Genomic DNA, 17,765 nt, shown 5'->3' with positions numbered 1-17,765 from the left:
TTTTTTTTAACTAATTGGAAAATGTAATTATGGAAGTTATAGCATGGATCCAATAACGGCATGTGTCTTGGGGACAGTTTGAGAATCAACACCATATTCTTTGGCAGTATCTATTAAACCAGGTCAACTGGAGCCTCAAATTGATGCAATATTTACAACTGACAAAAGAAACCATTTAGAAGTTTTGCTGTGGATTTTATAGGTTTCACCTACCCTACAAATGTGGCTCTGCCCTACTGCTCAAAGCAATCCCAGAATAAATGAAAACCTAAGGCTGGAGCAGCTGTCAAGCAGTGGCAGGGATTCCAGTGCTCTCTCTTCTACAACTCTCTGCTTTAGTAGCCATGTAAGACTCTCCTCCACTTCATTCCTCCAGGATTTTAAATCAAAATGCAAGCCAGGTAGAATATAAAAGAATCCATCCAAAAACTGACCCATGAGAGCAACTTCTGTACAGAGTGATACTTGGGTTTGAACACATCCACTGCAGATCTCAGACTGTGATAAGGCATGAAGAAGCAAGTGTTGTTATTCCAGGCTGCTTCAGCTTTAAAACTGCAGTAGCACAGCTTTCTTAGTTAAATCAGATTACTTACTTAACAGCAAGGTAAGTAAAGGTTTTCTATTCATGTAGTAAGATCAATTTGCCAGGTGTAACAATGCAACAGTGCTACCAAGTTTTGTAACAGAGAGCAACATAGCAAGATGGTGGTTAGACTGAGACAGCCATAGAAACCTCCAATTTGTGACAACAAGGAAATACCCCTTTTATCTTGAAAAAAATGTAATATTTCTGTAACACTCTCACTATTCTCATACTTGTTTTTTGAACTGTTGAACTGATGTCAGTGTGGGAAGCACAGCCAGCTTAAGCTTGTGCTGCCACCTGAAACAACCACTCTCAGGACACCTTACTCCTCACTCCCTTCAGCCCCAGAATCTCAAAGGTGCCTCACAGTAAGACAGAACAGATTTCCCTCCCACTACGTTCTGCTATGACTTTCATCAGTTTTCCAACTCAATTCACTGTGTGAATGCAAAAACATTTGTGCTGACCCAAAAGCACGAAAGTCTGGAAACAAGAAGCAAGACTATGTTTGGCATTGGGGATGGTTTAAACAGCATTACCATTTATGAAATAAATAGGTGTTAGCACAAAAAAATGTGTTACAACACTTCTTTACCAAAAATGATAGAAAAGGAGGAAAGAATGCAGGAAAGACAGTTAGTTTAGCACTGAAGACCATGTAAAATAAAACCAACTTACTGGGCAAAAATAGGTGTTTTCTGCTATGTGACTTGCAACAAGGTTGTTTTCTGCAGACAGAGACATAATAAAAAGCAGGGCATCCCGGGCCTGTTGGCCTACTGTTCCTTCTCGATGGATGAAGGGGATCAGCAGGGAAAAAATGAGGAAATTGGCAGCTCCTTGGTCCTCACTAGTGTGGAAAAACAGTTCTAAAATGGAGGGATCTTTGGCTATTATAGAGCAGAGCTGGTTCAAGAGGACAACCAACTCTGTTTCCACTGTTGGAGTGGCTGTTCCTGAGCAGGAACTCAGCAACATCATCAAAGGCTTCAAAATGGGCTTGTGATGCAGCAAAGGCTGGTGAGACTGGGTTACGAGCATTTCATACATTTTGAGTTGCTCAATTTTTGTCTCATCAGTGAACTCTCGCCGTAGGCTCCAAAGGAAAAGCTTCTCCATGATGTTTTCTGAGACCACAAACTCCAGAATAGGCCCCATTGAGGCATCCTTTGCTTGCTCCTCAATTAATAAGAAAAGCATGTGCTCCACGTAATTCTGGACAGTGCTGGCCTCATCAGGTGAGATTGCACCATATTTTGCCTGAGTATTTTTCAAAGGATCATGCTTTTCTAAGATTTTCAGAACCTAAAGAGAAACAAAGACAGATCAGTTTTAATGCACTGGAATGCATCATAAAAAGCATGGACCTATCACTACAAGGAAAAAAAAAATCAAAATTCTTTAACACAAAAAGCATTAAGTCTTTTTATGTTTTCAAATTTAGGAAGTCTGACAGACAAGACCCGAAAGTTTCACATTTGGTATGTACAAGGCAAAAATAGACTGCTGTTGTTTACCTTTTTTAATAAGCACCTAAATTTGTCATTTACCCTATTCCTGAAAACCAGGGGTTCTCTCAAATAGGGATAAATTAGGTTTCCTTAGTGTTCAGAAATTGAGCTTCCATGATGTTTGAAACAAGTTTGTCATGGAAGACTGAAATCAAAGGGCCTGTTTTCCAGCCAGAGTAACTGTGCTCAGGAATATCAATATCATGGGATGATTTGCAGTAATAAAAGTAGCAGCAGCCCACAGTGCTGTTCTTTGCTTGACACCTTTTACATGATACCAAGTGGCCATTGAACACCCACATACTCTTGCAACTTTCAATATAGTAATAATAGTCATACCAGCTGTTGTGCATGCAAACAATAAAGCTTATTGTCTGCAAAAAACCCCCATTGTCTTTAGCCTTTTTCCTACAAAACCCTAAAGGAACAGTGGTTCCCCTAATATGACACATCACTAGTTAGGTGAGAAAAGGTGATTCTTGAACAACAGCTCCTCTGACTCTGGAACACCTCAGAAACACCACCACTTGTCTGGCTGGTTTCTTGGGAGAGCCAAAGAACAACAAGAACAGCAGCACAGAAATTAATTTTATCTAAATTGTTAGGTTATTAATATTACCGCAGCAAACAAGAACTGATATTATGATGCTCACAGCAAAACATCTTTGCTTAAAAGCAATTACAGTCCTGATGACATGCAAACAATTTTTAGAATATGCTGAAGTGTATAATCTACATCTATCCATAATAAACAAGAGTGCATACAGCTTTGCACTGTGCATCTAATTCACTTTAAAAAGGGTAAGCAAGACTTACCCAGCACAAGGAAAAGAAGCACAGAAGTCTGCAACAGGGTGCAAGTCACAATGAATCAATAGGAAAGCCAGTAAGAAGATCTAGGCCTTCAATAAGATATTATCATGTCCTATCACTTCCCATTTAGATGCAAATCCAGAGTTCCAAGTGTGATTACTAAAGGCTAACCATACCTTGAAAGGTCAATTATCTTTGCATTTGAAAACAGTTCAATGTCATCTACTACATTTTGCATGAAAAGACATTTGTTCCTGAGCAATTCAGGATTATCCCAAAAGAAAGAATGAAGCAAATTTGTATTAATGCAGCTTACTCCAATCAATAAAACTAATTAACATTACCTGTGCCCAATGTGTTCTAAACACTATCATGCATGTTTCTGGGTCAACACCCTGCAGGCTGGGAGCCTGCCTGTTTCTGCTGATACTTGTTCCAGAGGACATTATAAAATTTCCACAGGTCAAGCCAACTAGGTCATGCTGAATTTCTTTTTAAAATCCTCCAGTGAGCTACAGATGTTCAAGCATTGTGATGAGACTGATACTGCGTCCTGAGCTCTGGTACCCACAGAAATCTGCTAAAAAGAAAACAAAACCAGAAAGAAATGGATCACACATGTACCAGTGCACATCAAATCATAGTGTCTAACAGAAAAGAATAGTCTTTAAGAGAATACAAACTTTTCTTCTTTTAATTCAGTTTGAGGATAGAATTTTTTAAAGTATGTTATATGGGATCATACTTTTTCTCATGATAATAGCTTATAATGCTCAAACTTTTGAGATCAGTGACTGTAATAAGGTGCTACTGAAATAAATAAGCCCAACAGAAGTTTATGCAATAAATACTTTATGCAGATCACTGCATTTTTAGTTTCTCATTATGGCGCTTTTGCAATCTGACCATGTCTGTTCAGAGTTACTTAGTAACTAATGTTGAATAAACTGCACAGGTAAAAAAAGTAGATGTTATTTCTCTATTTTTTAAAATAACTTCCAGTAATAGATAGAATTACAAATTCTTAGAAGTGTTCCGCCAGAAACCATATCATAAACAGTTGAAAAAACATCTGCAGAGCACCATATTCACATAGAAGGGTGTATCTCTATCAATACCAAAAGTAAACAAACCCAAACAACATGAAAGATAAAACTTTCATGTATCCAAAGCCAAATAAATTGAGATGTCATATTAAAGGACTATGTGAATAGGATAAAACATTGAAACATTCAATTCATCCATTATTTAATATCCTAGATATATGAGTATCAAAGCAGTTGCACACCTGCAGGGGAAAGTTAAAATGAAACAAAGATTGATATCTTGCAGATATTTGAGAGACTTAAGAGAACATAGTACTATTCCCTTACACACCAGTATCTAAGCCACAGAGCTCCCCACCACCACACACACACCCTTTTTTTTAATAAACTTTACATCTTTATTCTCTTTTTTGCAAACCAACTAGGCATTTACTTTATTTCACTTTGGGACCATAGCAAAAAAAAAGCCAAACCCGAAGCGCCCAACAACAAACAGAATTTTTTTGTAGCACAAGCTGCCAAATCCCACACAGCAATTCTTTGCCAGCATACAAGGGATTTCTCTGTTCATATTTTAAAAGATGAAAATATTTTCTCTGTAGTGGACATCTCGGCTCCCTGTACATGTGCTCTATTTATATTCTTGAAACTGCTAGCACAGGAAAACATCCAGCCTGTCCCAAAAGTAGCAGTGACTTTTGCCATTTTAAAAGAGTTCAAAAATATAAAGGGTACAACTGTTAAGATTTCTGAAGCAAGCAAGGAGGTTATGCACTTCACTGTGTATATATATACACATATTTTCATATATTCAAGATTCAATCTCCATCCTAACCTTGCTTCTTTCAGCATTTACAATGTATTTATTTCCTGTGCATTTGCTACGCACTCTCACACAATACAAGTAACACAATCTAGCCCATCTTTTTTGCAGATAACATATTCCATGTGTGGAGAAGTCAGCACAACCAGCATAAATCCTGCACACCTTATCTGTTTGGGTGACACCACTTCCAGAATGAAGTGGCACAAACTACTCTCCAGATTATAAACCACCTGGAACCAGATGCAGTCGAGAGGACTGTGCACAACCAGTAAGAACTAGCTCATGTACTCATTTACCTAAAGGCACCTGCCAGTACACTGCTACTTGTTAAACAGTCCTGTGAAAATGAATTGTAGTACTATTTCTACATTACTGATGCTCCTGCAGAGAGAAAACAAAACAAAGCAAGACAAAACAAAAAACTATAACTCACACATAAAAATAATCAGAGATCAAAGCAGCAAGTGGATTTGAGAACCCTAGACCTAGGATCTGGGTGCTTTTATCATGACTTCCTTAAGTAATGATACCACTATACCTTAAATGCACACCTTCTGGCAATGTGTTTGCAACTCTGAGCACTCAACATTTCTAACAAGAAACACTGGGAAAACACAATGCTTACACACCATTTAGAAAAAGCCTGCTCTAAGTACTTTGCCTAATACCATAGCTGATAATCCAAGGAATATTTAACTGACATGTACTTTAGATCACCTGCCCACTTCCTGCCAGTTCCTCTTTGCCAGCATGTCCTGCAAACAGAAATCTTTCCACGTCTGTAGAAGTCCAGCAGGCTCCTCCAGGCAAAAGTGTCCTTCAGTTTACAACCTTTTAGCAGATCTCTACCGTGCATGAAGCAAGCAGCTTTGGAAAAACTAACATGACAATGTAATTAAAGATGGTATCAGAAGGTGAAGTAAGAGAAGTTAATTAACAAAGCAGAGGCAATTTATGAGTTCCTTCATTCGACAACTTCGAAGTTGTTTCAATGTAGCCATCACATGTTGTTTAAGAATTTAACTGAAACTAATATTACACATCTACCTATCACATGACAAATTCCATTAGCAGCACAGGATCAGAAACTTCACATCAGTCTTCAGTATTTGTGATAAAAACAGTAACAAAGGAGATTATGGCTATCTTCACAAATTCTGACAAAAATCAGTGCTGTGAGACTTTCCAGATGCAGACAGTTCAAGCAGATAGCAGACAAAAATGGCATGTCAAGGGGAACACAGGACTGCCACAACATGGCTCCCTCCACATCTTTCTGCTGGCCACCAGCTCTGCCCAAGGCTGGTGTTACTGCTGTGCCTATGGTTTGGTTTAGGTCACGCCTAGGGTTAGGTTAGACAAACCTAAAAGTAACAAGACAGCATTGCAGACTGAAATGTGCAATAATATTTCTATGTTCAATTCAATTCCCATAAGGAAGAAAATATTTCCAGTTTCAAAAGTGTCTTGGGATGCTGGGATTTCCTTAGTAATACAAAACACCAATATATTGTGTAGGCTTTAAAGACTTCAAACTCTGTAATAGTGTTTCAAAAAGCTTTTGACAACTTAAGTGGTCACAGAATAGGTCCTAAAACAGCATCCCTATTTTAAAAAGGTAATTGAATTGGATGAGAGAGTATCTTGTAAGATACATTTCAATCTAACAACATGCTGTAGTTATACCAGAAGCAGACAGACTACATTCATTGTAAGCAGATTTTGTTACTGTATTAGGTTTTCTTGATTATATTGCAAGACCAAATGTGCAGCACTAAATGTAACATCCCATAGTTCCCTGTGAATTAAATCCCACTTCAATTAAACATGACAAATAACCTGAGCAGAATGAGTCCAGAGGTGAGGAAGTAAATTAATTTAAAAAACACCAATTCATGGGAAGAAAAAGCAGAAGTGAACTCAGGGGCCACTAAGAACAAAAGTATCCATTTATTTTATTCAGCTCATTATTAAAATTTTACAATAATTTAGCTTTTTGTCTCTGCCAAATCCTGATCAAGTTATTACTCTACCATTTGATAATCCTGACAAGTGTGAATATACCTCTCATGCAGTCCAGTCAAAATTCTACTTCCAAAAGCCTCTGCTCAGTTTAATACTTGGACTCGGCCATACAGTAACAGAACCTTCCTAGCAGGCAAATCTTTCATATCTTATCTAGCAGTTGTTTAACCCTATCACAAGATCAAGCCCACTTACATATGCCTTCTAGAGCTATTTCAAAAAGCTTTAGTACAACTCAGCCTATTTACAGTTGAAGAAGTGCACAAGATTCAGTTGAAGAAGTGCACAAGATTCAGTCATTGGGCTCATGGGAGGATATCTATGCTCAGTTTTCCTTCAGAAGCCTGGAAGCCATCAGCTCTTTTCACACAGCTGATTACAGGGCTCAACACCTCAATCAAAACAAGTACATATTTTACTGCAAACTACACTAGGAGGAACAGCCTAGCAGAGAATCCCTTGTGAAGTCTTCTCACAGTGCAGTGTCTCTCTTCAAAAACTTCACTTTTGCATTAAAAAAAAAAAACAAAAAAAAAAACCCCAAAAAAAACTCCCAAAAAAATCCCAAAAAAACCAGCACAAAAGTTTGCAGGATTGGGGTTTCCCAGGCAATGCATAACAAAGAAAAAAGATACAAAGCCTAATACAGTAACACAGTAAAGAAAGTATAAAATATGCTGCAAGGCTATGCAATTTATCATGGTTGTCTTCTGTTGAGACATTAAGATGCCATGCTCAACAATTCACAAACACAAGTGAACCTCTGTTATCAGATACTGCACTTTTGCTCTCTACAGGCCAAAGCTTTCTGCCCTGTCAGTCCAGGTGCACAAGAGGCAACAGAGAAGCCTTGGTGGCAGTGAAAGAAACAGCACATATCAAAACCTTTTCATGGATCAGTATAGCATAAAGGGGCTTGAAATTAGACCACTTCAAAAAAAGCAGAGGGAATTTACACGCTCTTGCTCATAGCTATGCAATCACACCTCTGCAGTCTCTGCTAAGAGATGAGGGAAGGTTGGGAGAAAAATTTTAGCATGCCTCAACTTAGTTTCAATTTAAAAGGGACCTGGTTCAGGATTTGTTTACTTTTGACTGAAAAGAAAGCCTTCTGCACAAATTAGTCAGATTTTCTTTAGGGACTATGATCAGGGAGAGAGTTTAAATCTTATTAACAAACAACGGAAGACATCAATCGTTTTACAGAAAAGGATTCATAGTGTTATGACAAAAGTTTTACTACAGAAGCAAAGCCTATGAAGAACAGTCACATCCCACCCTTAATGACCCTGTACAATCACCACAAGAGTGCAGAAGGATTACAGGTTGTTCACTGGAGAACAGTAGGTCTGACATAGGCAACTGCAAAACTGTCACTGGTTAAAAGTCACTGCATCAAGGAATCCTCATTTTCATTAAGTCCTACTCACCTTCAGAAGCTCTACTAGCAAGAAAGATGAAGCAGATTACCAGAGGAATCATTTAAACTATGTGAACAATTATCTGCCATGTCCTTTCATATTTCAGTGCTGCAGCCCCAATTTCTCATGTCGTTTGTGTACCTCAAGCAAGCATTTCACATCTAGGCAGCCTTCTTCAATCCAGCTTTTCTACCCAGTATTTGCAAACATGAGTACGTGGGACAAGATGTTTTACACTGATAAAGCTATCTGCTTAAAAGCCTAACAGAGAACAAGACACCACAAATTTTAAAGCAATGTAGTTAATCAAAGTATCAATCTGTTCTCATCAAGCACAATTTAAGCCAACCTGCTAACATGAAAGTAAGAATGTCTTCTGCCTTGTCCCCACAGAGACTGCCTAACGATCTCCTCATGAGAGAAACTACACACAGTGTGTTTTATAATGAGACAAAAAATCTTCCTGTCCTCTCTACAGTCAGCCTGCTTCTGTTAAAAACCACAATTCATCTTTTATCAAATGTCTGGGGAGCTACACTACTCACTTATTTATTGTAGATTCCCATTAGCTCAATTGGACTACCACGAAGCTCTTCATGTGATCTGTATAATCCTACAGTGTTATACATTAGGAGGTCCAGGTTCCAGCATTAAACAACTCCATGGTTCTCCAGACATATCAAGAGGCAATTCCCCCACAGCAAGCAAGCAAGCAGCAGTGACACCCCAAGGCCCAGCTGACAGCCCCAGCCCAGCAGTGGCATAAACAGACTTGCTTCAAGGGCAAGCAACAGGATCAGTTCCTGCTGGCAGCCTATGCCCTGGGACACAGCCTAAGCCACATGCCAGGCCCTCAGAGACTCCTGCGCTGCATGGGGCAGCCAAAATGAAAGAACAGAGATGCCAGTTAGGCAGTATGGTCCAAAATGCATTGATGGGTTAGGCTGAAATTACACACAGTATACCCACAAAGATGGTTCATCAAAGGTCGTGTTACCAAAGCAGAGAAATGGCACTGACTACTCAGGAAAACAGGAATTAAGCAACATAGAATACTTGACAGAGACCTTGACCTGCTCAGGAAAGGCCTGATTTACCTGTTACACCACAGGGTATGTTCATCTACCACACTCATTTGCACATAGGCAATTTCACTGGAACTTGAGAGCATACAATTACTGAAGCTATGTTTGCAAAGTCCCAGGAGGAATGAACTACATATTCATATCCCTAGGTCATAATTCTGAAGCTAGAGAAAGAAAAAAAATATGGTTGTTATTCTAATGGTATGACTTGATCCTTTTTATAAGAGATAAAGAATATAATAAACCTGTTTCTCTGTTGTATTTTATGTCCTCACATTTAGCCTACTACAGAAAGGCAACAATTCAGTAACAATTAGTGGTTCAAAACACAGATTACATTGGTTAGAAACATAATAATAAAATAGCAGCTAGGGTTCTTAAAATCCAAGAGAGATACCTCTCTATTCCCAATAGCATTATGGCACAGTATGACTGAGGTGTCTAGTCTGCTACTAAACAAAGGATATCAAAACTGAACTTTAAAAAAAGGCCTTTAAAATAGCAGTTCAGAAAAGCTCTTTTCTACCTATACACTAAAGAATGCAGATGTCATTGAACTGAAATCAGTTCAAAGGTTTTAGCTTTGCTGGTTCATTCCCACATCACCAACAAAATTGATGACTCCAGAAAAGACTGCTTCCACACAAAACCAAGTCATAAAAACGTCCAAGGCCCACAGACCAAAGTGTTTGGTGTTGTACTGTGTGAGACAGCCATTAGAAGCAAAACAAACCTCAGTTTAAAACTTTGTACTGCAAATGTTTCCATACGAAGTTTCGAAGAGAAACAACACAACTCCAGAGGGCACAGCACACGTCACTGAGTGAAAGAATCTACTTTCCATTATTTCACATATAGTGAATTACAAATATCCCATGCTACGTCTAGACTAGTAACTTTTTGCTATAATTGAAATGAATTATTGCTAAAAAGTTGTTGCCAAAGTCTTCATCTTTACTGAGAATCTGTACAGGGTTTATTTCAAAATTCATCACTATCCAGGAATGGGAGGTAGTGACACATCAGAAAGCAGATATTTGACAAAACCTACTTTATGTTCTGATTATGCTAGTGGAAGGAAGAAATCAAAGTGACCCATGCACTCTGCACATCAATTTTGCTTTCCAAGATAATTCTGACACCTGTGTGACAGACAAACCCAGATCAAACATGCTCATAATTTAGAGAAACCATGTGTTTGCTGAAGTGATGAAACATTTTTTGTTGTTTAGATTGTTTTTGAGAAAGTTAAAACAGTTTCTGTAGCTAAAAGTATAAAATAAATTCACAGGAAATTATTAAGTTGCCTTTCTAGAAAGCCTTCCTGACAGAAAGATGAATGAGACCAGCAAAGCAGTAGAAGACTCTATACTCTGAAGATTTAAAACTATTTTCAGAACAGTAGCATACAGAACAGGAAATACTACCTTCCCAAGAGAAAGATGGTCTAGAAAAATGTTATCAATATACCTGTAATTATCATATGTAGATTACAGAAAACAAGATTAAGCTATATATTTTACGACTATAGCAATAATATGTAAGACGATTTTTCAAGTGATTTGTACAACATGTCAAATTACTCATTATAATAAGCATAAGAAGTCCAAGAATAATGTTCTCAAGTGTACAGAGTGGCATTAAAGAAGACGTGTGTGCTTTCAGCATTAATCACAATAAAATGCAAATACACATATATTCTAAACATTCTGTGTTTTGTGATAAAGAAGCCACAATTTATTTTTTTTCATTTCCACACTCTGGGTTGGTTCTGCAAGTTCTAAATATAGTCATAACACAAGAATCAGCAGTAAAACACCATTAAGAGTACCATGATTATTTGACCAATAAACAAAGAAACCAAACAACATGCTTCCCAAAAGGATTGTTGCCAAGTTTGCAGTGAGAAAAGAACTTCCACTCTGCAGACAGAATTGCTCTCTTGCTCTCATGCACATGATACTTCTCTTCATGTTTCTCTTTCAAACTAAAAGCACCAGAAAAGGACAGAATATTCCCTAAAATCAAAGCTGTTAGGTATAGAATGGTTATTGCATAGTTGTCGACATAATCTATAAGCATATTTATTTCTCCTCCCAAAACTTCATTCGCAATACAAAGTTCTCTTTTTCCTGGAAAAAATCAGTTTATACCTCTATATACCTCTATGCAAATTTAAGTAGCTATAACACAGTAAAACCCCTCTATACCTCTCAATATGTTCATTATAGTACGTGGACTATAATAATTGACTAGATAACTTGAGTCTGTCATTTATCTTCTGTACACAGTTACTGAAAACACTCATTTTAGAGATAATTACCACCCCAAGCTACTTATCCCCCAAGTCAACATTATTTCCTACACTCTGAAATGATAGTATGTTAGTGACATGATGAACTAATGAACAAAGAGAATGAGCAAAAGCATCTTATTACAGAGCTTCAGGACAGCTGTTTCAGTGCCCTGTAGGATGGCAGAAGCCCAACACAAATTACCCTCAAACTTAGTCAACTTAATGACTGAAAGGTTATTTTCTTATCTCGCTCTATGTACATCTATCTCCTCATTCTAGGTAGGCCTTGTGGCAAAATGTTACATTTAGTGGATTGATACTTTTAAACATAAATGTATTTTTGTCAGCTTTCTTTCCTTCTTTAAAAAAATTAAAAGAAAGATAGAAACTAAAGAACTCTTGAATCAGTATTGTTTGCATCAGACATTCCCAATTTAGCTTGAAGAAATCTTTAAAAGCTAGTGAACTTCCTTTGTCCTAAATTGTGTTCAACTCTGACACAGAGAAAGCCCCCTGCAAAATTCTTTTTGATTTGCAATTGTCAAACTTGGGCAAAACCACTGAATAAACATTAGTGTTTAAGATAAGACACACAAATCATTGTATCTCACTGTACACTGAAGAACAAAGGGGTGGAAGAATAAAAGGGGGTAAAAAATTGCAAAATGAACATTTCCTTACAAAACCCTATCCTACCTCTACAGCTCCCCATTCTCAATGCACAAAACCCCAGGTATTCATGTCATAGGAAACTGCACAGAAACACAGCTCTCCCTCTTCCTTTCCATTCCAACTCAGAGCAGACAAGCAGAAATTGAAGATTCATGTTATATTAATTCCTGTAACAAAGGCAAGAACTTCAATAAAATAAAACATCTGTGAGCACAGTTCCATGGAAAAACAGCCTCTCCCCCTGCAGTGACACTCTTATTTAAAAGTATTAGTACAGATTTGCATGGTGGGTGGACTTTGGCAGACTATAGATTCCTATAAGTAGGTTAAATTTTTTGCTTTTAATATATAGGGTAGTAAACAAGAAAATCCAAAATCGAGTGTTGGCATTTTTATGATGTTTAGTGCATAACAAGCTAGATCAAAGAAAAATCTACATGTTATTTATATTTTTATTTCCATTTAGTTACATTGCATTTTATACAGGTGGTAGATGTTTTTCCCTTGAAGCTTCTCCAGCTTTCCTAGGAACAAAATTATTTGTGTCATGTAAACAGTGTTTAGTTTTTCATTACACAGAGTGCAAATTAATTCACCGTCTCTGATCTCCTCACATAAGGCTACTCTACTATGAAAATATTTTACACTCTTACACCACCTAGTCTTCTGCAACTGAAAACTGAATCATTACAGCATGTCCCATTCCTGTGAATGCCCTTCCCTGGATAATGAAACATATAAATGCATTGGCCAAAAATTAAACATATACAGTCCATACAACACCTGTCTCAGACATGTTGCCAGCATGCAAAAAAAAAAGAAACTGATAAACAATCAGAGAAAAATAAAAAACATTGTTGAGGCAATATGACACTTAGATAACAATTCTGTATAATTTTTTTTCAGTCTTGCCTTTGAACCTTTGAGAAAACACAAACAGAAATACAGGTGTCTTTCTAGTCCAGGAAGGAATGCAGATAAACTAGCAACTGTCACACCCTGGAGAGTACAAGAAGGCAAATAACCTAACAAATTGCAAATGAAAACTATTCATCTTATAAAAGGAGTGCTCAGAAAAACACAGAACCTCATAAATGTATCTACTAAAAGGTGAAGCAAGTATCAGATTCAAGTAAAAATACAATCTAATTACCATTTAAACTCTTTAACACTTGGAATGACCAATACTGAAAGCCTAGTAAATAAGAGAGTTGGATGTCAGCCCCGGCAGGAATGCTTCTCAGCACAGATAACCAAAAGTCAAACCACAGCCTCTCCCATCTAATTTGGTAACACCTATGGAGGCTTCCACTGGCGTGGGAAAGCAGAGGTTCCACCCATCACCAGGCTGTTCATTCCTGCCTGCACAGTTCGGAAAGTGGGGAGTGTCTGTGTGTGTCCTGGGGAACCCTGCAGCTTCTCACCTGCACTTCTGTCCTTCTGTGTAAGGCTGTCAGAGCTGCTGAAGCTACAGTATCCTGTCAGATCTGACACACCAGTCCTCAGAGAGCTCCCAAGCTGAAGACAGAAGCAGTTCAAAGAGGCAGGAGAAAGTCTGTTTGTATTCACAGACCTTGAACAGCTGTCAGCTGTAACCACAGCACATTTGGAAGGGAGACCTCCGATTTTTTTCCTGAGGACATGGTTCTTGACACTGAATTAAAAAATTTATGATTATTTTTCCAACCTCTGAATTGTAGAAAGCATATGTCAAACCAAATTTTTGTTTTGATGCATCAGTTATGAAATACTTTAGAATATGCAAAGCTGTTACATCATTCACCAGCTATCCCTCTGCTAAAACAAAACTCACAGTATTTCTACTGTCACCACACACACTGCCATCTCTGTTCTGTTTTATCTTCACCTTGCCCCACAGGTAACATTACACTTGCACAGTGATTCATGCCAGAACCACTGCATTAATAAAGCCCATCCCTGCTGTTTCAGAACTGTCAGGAAGTTCAGACATCCCTGCTGTTCTCAAGCAGACTTTCACTCAGAAAGACATTACCCTCAGTCCTGAGAGTCACAGAATATCCCAGGAAGGCCTCCAGTCACTTTATGAAGCATTTGCATACAACCAAGTGCTGAGAAAACTAACTGAAAATAAATGGTGTCCTAATAAGTCAGCACAAAACCAAATATATATGACTAATGACAAATTAATGAAGGATAGAAGAAAACCCTACCCTTGTGAGACCACACCTGGAATACTGCTCCCAGGTCTGCAGACCTCAGCACAAGAGACGTGGACCGGTTAGGGCAAGTCCACAGGAGGGCCACAAAGATGACCTGAAGGCTGGAGTACCTCTCCTACAAAGACAGCCCGAGAGAGCTCGGGTTGTTCAGCAAAGAGAAGGCTCCATGGAGACCTCACTAAAGCTTTCCAGTACTTTAAGGAGCCTTACAAAAAGGAGGGAGAGTAATTTTTAACATGGACAGACAGTGATAGGACAAGAGGAAATGTTGTTGAACTACAAGAGGAGGGGGTTTAGATTAGGTGATAGGAAGAAGTTCTTTACTCAGAGGGTAGTGAGACAGTGGAACAGGCTGCCCAGAGAAGTGGTGGATGCCCAGTCCCTGAAGTATTCATGGCCAAGTTAGATGGGGCCCTGAGCAGCCTTGTCTACTGAAAAGTGTCCCTGCCCATGATGGCAGGACTGAAACCGGATAATCTTTCATGTTCCTTCCAACCTAAGCCGTTCTATGATCCTATGAAAGCCTCTCTTCAGGAGTACCAAAGGCACATACAGCTGCAATTATGGATACTGCAACAATCAGCCTAATTGGAAAGAATCAGTCCTCAAAGTTGCCAACACTTAAAAATTAAAACCACTGGATTCCATGTGTACAGGTGAGGTTGTGGCAATGCCCCTCCATTCTCTAACTCAGTAGGACTGGGAGACAAATCCGTGGTTTTCTCTAGATAGGGGGAAAAGCTGAGTTTTCTGTGTGACAATGTATGTACCTATCACCTGACCATCACTAAGATCAACACAGAATTACAACACAGCACTGTGAAGGATGACTGCTAGCATACTCCATCTACGCCCAAAAGTAGTCAACAGGCTCTGTGCCCCTGCGAGGGCAGCAGCTGTTGCTATTAAAATACACTGCTAGCATCCCTCAGCACGCTACAAAGAGATTTAAATATCAGTTTAACACACTATGGTAAGAAAAGAGACCCTCCTTGCACCCTAGCAACCATTTAAACAGATCCTGTCATGACAGACCGTATGTATCTGAAATACTGCTTTAATGGTGCTCTAGAAAGAGATGCATTAAAAAATTCAACCTGAGAATGCTAGTATAAAGTTTTTGAAATAAAAGGTCACATGGAAGCAAACCTGAACCAAATCAGCTTACATGTGGAATGACTGAGTTTTTTTGCCTCAGACACCAGAATCACCCCTGCTCACTCCCAGTCAGTGAATCTTACCAACATTTATTGAGACACCTTCAAAGCTGGAAAGTTTTTAGAATAATTGAACAAGTTTCTTTAGACTTAGACAATGCTATATGAGCAACTTGCTGGGGAATAGCATCAAAACTGGACTTGCTAGAATAATTACTTCAAATGTGTTCAAGTTTTTTTACTTGCTCTGAATAATATGCAGGGCACACAACAATCATCATGAGCTGCAAATCTGCTTGCATACAAGAGTTCAAGCCACAAGACTTTACTCCTTTACTTTTCTCCTCCAATTCTCTTTCCTTTTACATGGACCTGAGGCAAATTACTCAGCTCAGTTTCTCTCTTAATACAAGGGCCACAGACTTTTGGAGAGCTCTGATTATTATTAAAGCAGCAAGTCAATATTATTCAGTTGACTGTCTGGCCATTTACCTGTCCCAGAAACTCTCAGAATCCCTATGCACCACACTCTTAGAGTTACAGACTACACATTTAGACTTAGGGCCCATCACAAATTCCTATTTTGCAAAACACTTCTAAATCCAGAGCCTACAAGTAATGAATTCTCATCTTACATTCATTTCTATATTTTGGCATTGTGCAGAAGAGATAAGACACAATCAAGGCCCCCTAAATGAAAAGAAATAAATAAATGAAGTGTTTCAGAACACCAATGGGAGAATTTCATGCAATGCATGGCTATTATTAGATTGCTATTTTGCTTAGCAGATCAGAGGGTATAATCGGCAGATGATGCAGCCCTGATTTGTGAAGCACAGCCTTATTAAAGGCTAATGAGATAAATGAGTTAAAATTTACATTTTGCTCCACTGATAAGGTTCATTGGCACACTTAACTCCAACACCATGGTTTGAATATTAAACCCACTTATTAATGTCTAGTAAAGCTAATTATAATGCTGAGTGGCATTAAACTATAATAACCAAGCAGGATGTTAGAATCACATCCTTTAGTATTACTGTAGCCCTGCAGTAAGTGTTCTGCACCTGGAAATAAGCACCTGTTGAGGTCATGCTGAGAGAAAGCACACACCTTCTGTGCCTTTTTCCTGATCCTTCTGAGAACCCAAAGTCCTGTTCTTCTAACAATATATGTTAGAAGAAGCAACATCAACATAAACATCACTGATTACTATGATTTCAACAGTGTCTGTCTGTCTTACTGCAGTAACAGCAAGGATTAAGTGACAATTTTTTTTTATTTTTGTATCTACAATATATTAAATTACACTCGACATATACTCTCTAATCCTTAACAGAAAAAGAAAGCACTGAGATATTAACAAAATTAACAACAAAACTCTGGAAACCATACCTGTTGGTTTTTTCTCCCCCTTTTCCACCATCTTCTCTTAAAACTACAAATATAACTATAAAAACACATCCATTTACTGGAAAGGATACTGGAAATACACTTTAGACCTTACACTAGCCTATGTATTTTTATGCCACATCTACTTAAGCACTTAAATGGACAACAATTATTTTTAAGGATAACGTAAGAGGACAAGGACCACAATATTCTTTACCTTTTAATCTCCACCATGTATTTGTCCTGTGACAGCAATGGAAAGAAGATGAGATGGGATAATTAAGTGCCAGATATCCATGGATCAACAGTATCCAGTGTGGGGACTCACATGTGCCAGTCCAATAACAATTTACAGTCAGCACAAGCTTGAGATACACAGATCCTCTGGGATCTCCCCATCCCAACACAAGAGTGGTGCCAGCTCTCCTTCCTCTAGGAGAGTCATATACAGGACTGCACAACAGCCATCATTACCTTTTCAAAGTAGAATATAAAGAATGACAACAAAAAGCATAAAAACACTACAGATAAAATCTCCACTTTTTATTTGTAAGGTGATACTCAAAAGCAGGCATCCATTACACATGTAAAAATGGCACTGTAGAACAATTAGATTTTCCTCTTCTGTGGGGAAAAGTGAAAAGGCACTTGCACTGTGACAGTAAAAGGAACTGGCTCAGCAAATCATGTGTGAAACATTAAATGCAACTGCTTTTCTGAACACACTTTTG

At 38.3% G+C, this 17,765-nt stretch overlaps 1 protein-coding gene across 1 annotated transcript in view; it reads right to left on the bottom strand.

The window, feature by feature from the left end:
- Positions 1-17,765, bottom strand: part of FHIP1A (FHF complex subunit HOOK interacting protein 1A) — a 78,926-nt gene that overhangs the window by 30,924 nt on the left and 30,237 nt on the right. Inside the window, exons 4-5 of the mRNA XM_036381476.2 lie at positions 3,258-3,493; positions 1,268-1,894 (exon numbers count right to left, since the gene is read on the bottom strand). Of these exons, the coding sequence (XP_036237369.1) occupies positions 1,268-1,894; positions 3,258-3,359 (729 nt within the window). The 5' untranslated portion in view covers positions 3,360-3,493. The remainder of the gene's footprint in view (positions 1-1,267; positions 1,895-3,257; positions 3,494-17,765) is intronic.

Source organism: Molothrus ater, chromosome 4 (genome assembly GCF_012460135.2).
Source record: "Molothrus ater isolate BHLD 08-10-18 breed brown headed cowbird chromosome 4, BPBGC_Mater_1.1, whole genome shotgun sequence".
NCBI classification, from domain to species: Eukaryota; Metazoa; Chordata; class Aves; order Passeriformes; family Icteridae; genus Molothrus; species Molothrus ater.
Note: the sequence above shows the minus strand (reverse complement) of the source record. Positions and strands in the feature narration are given on the sequence as shown.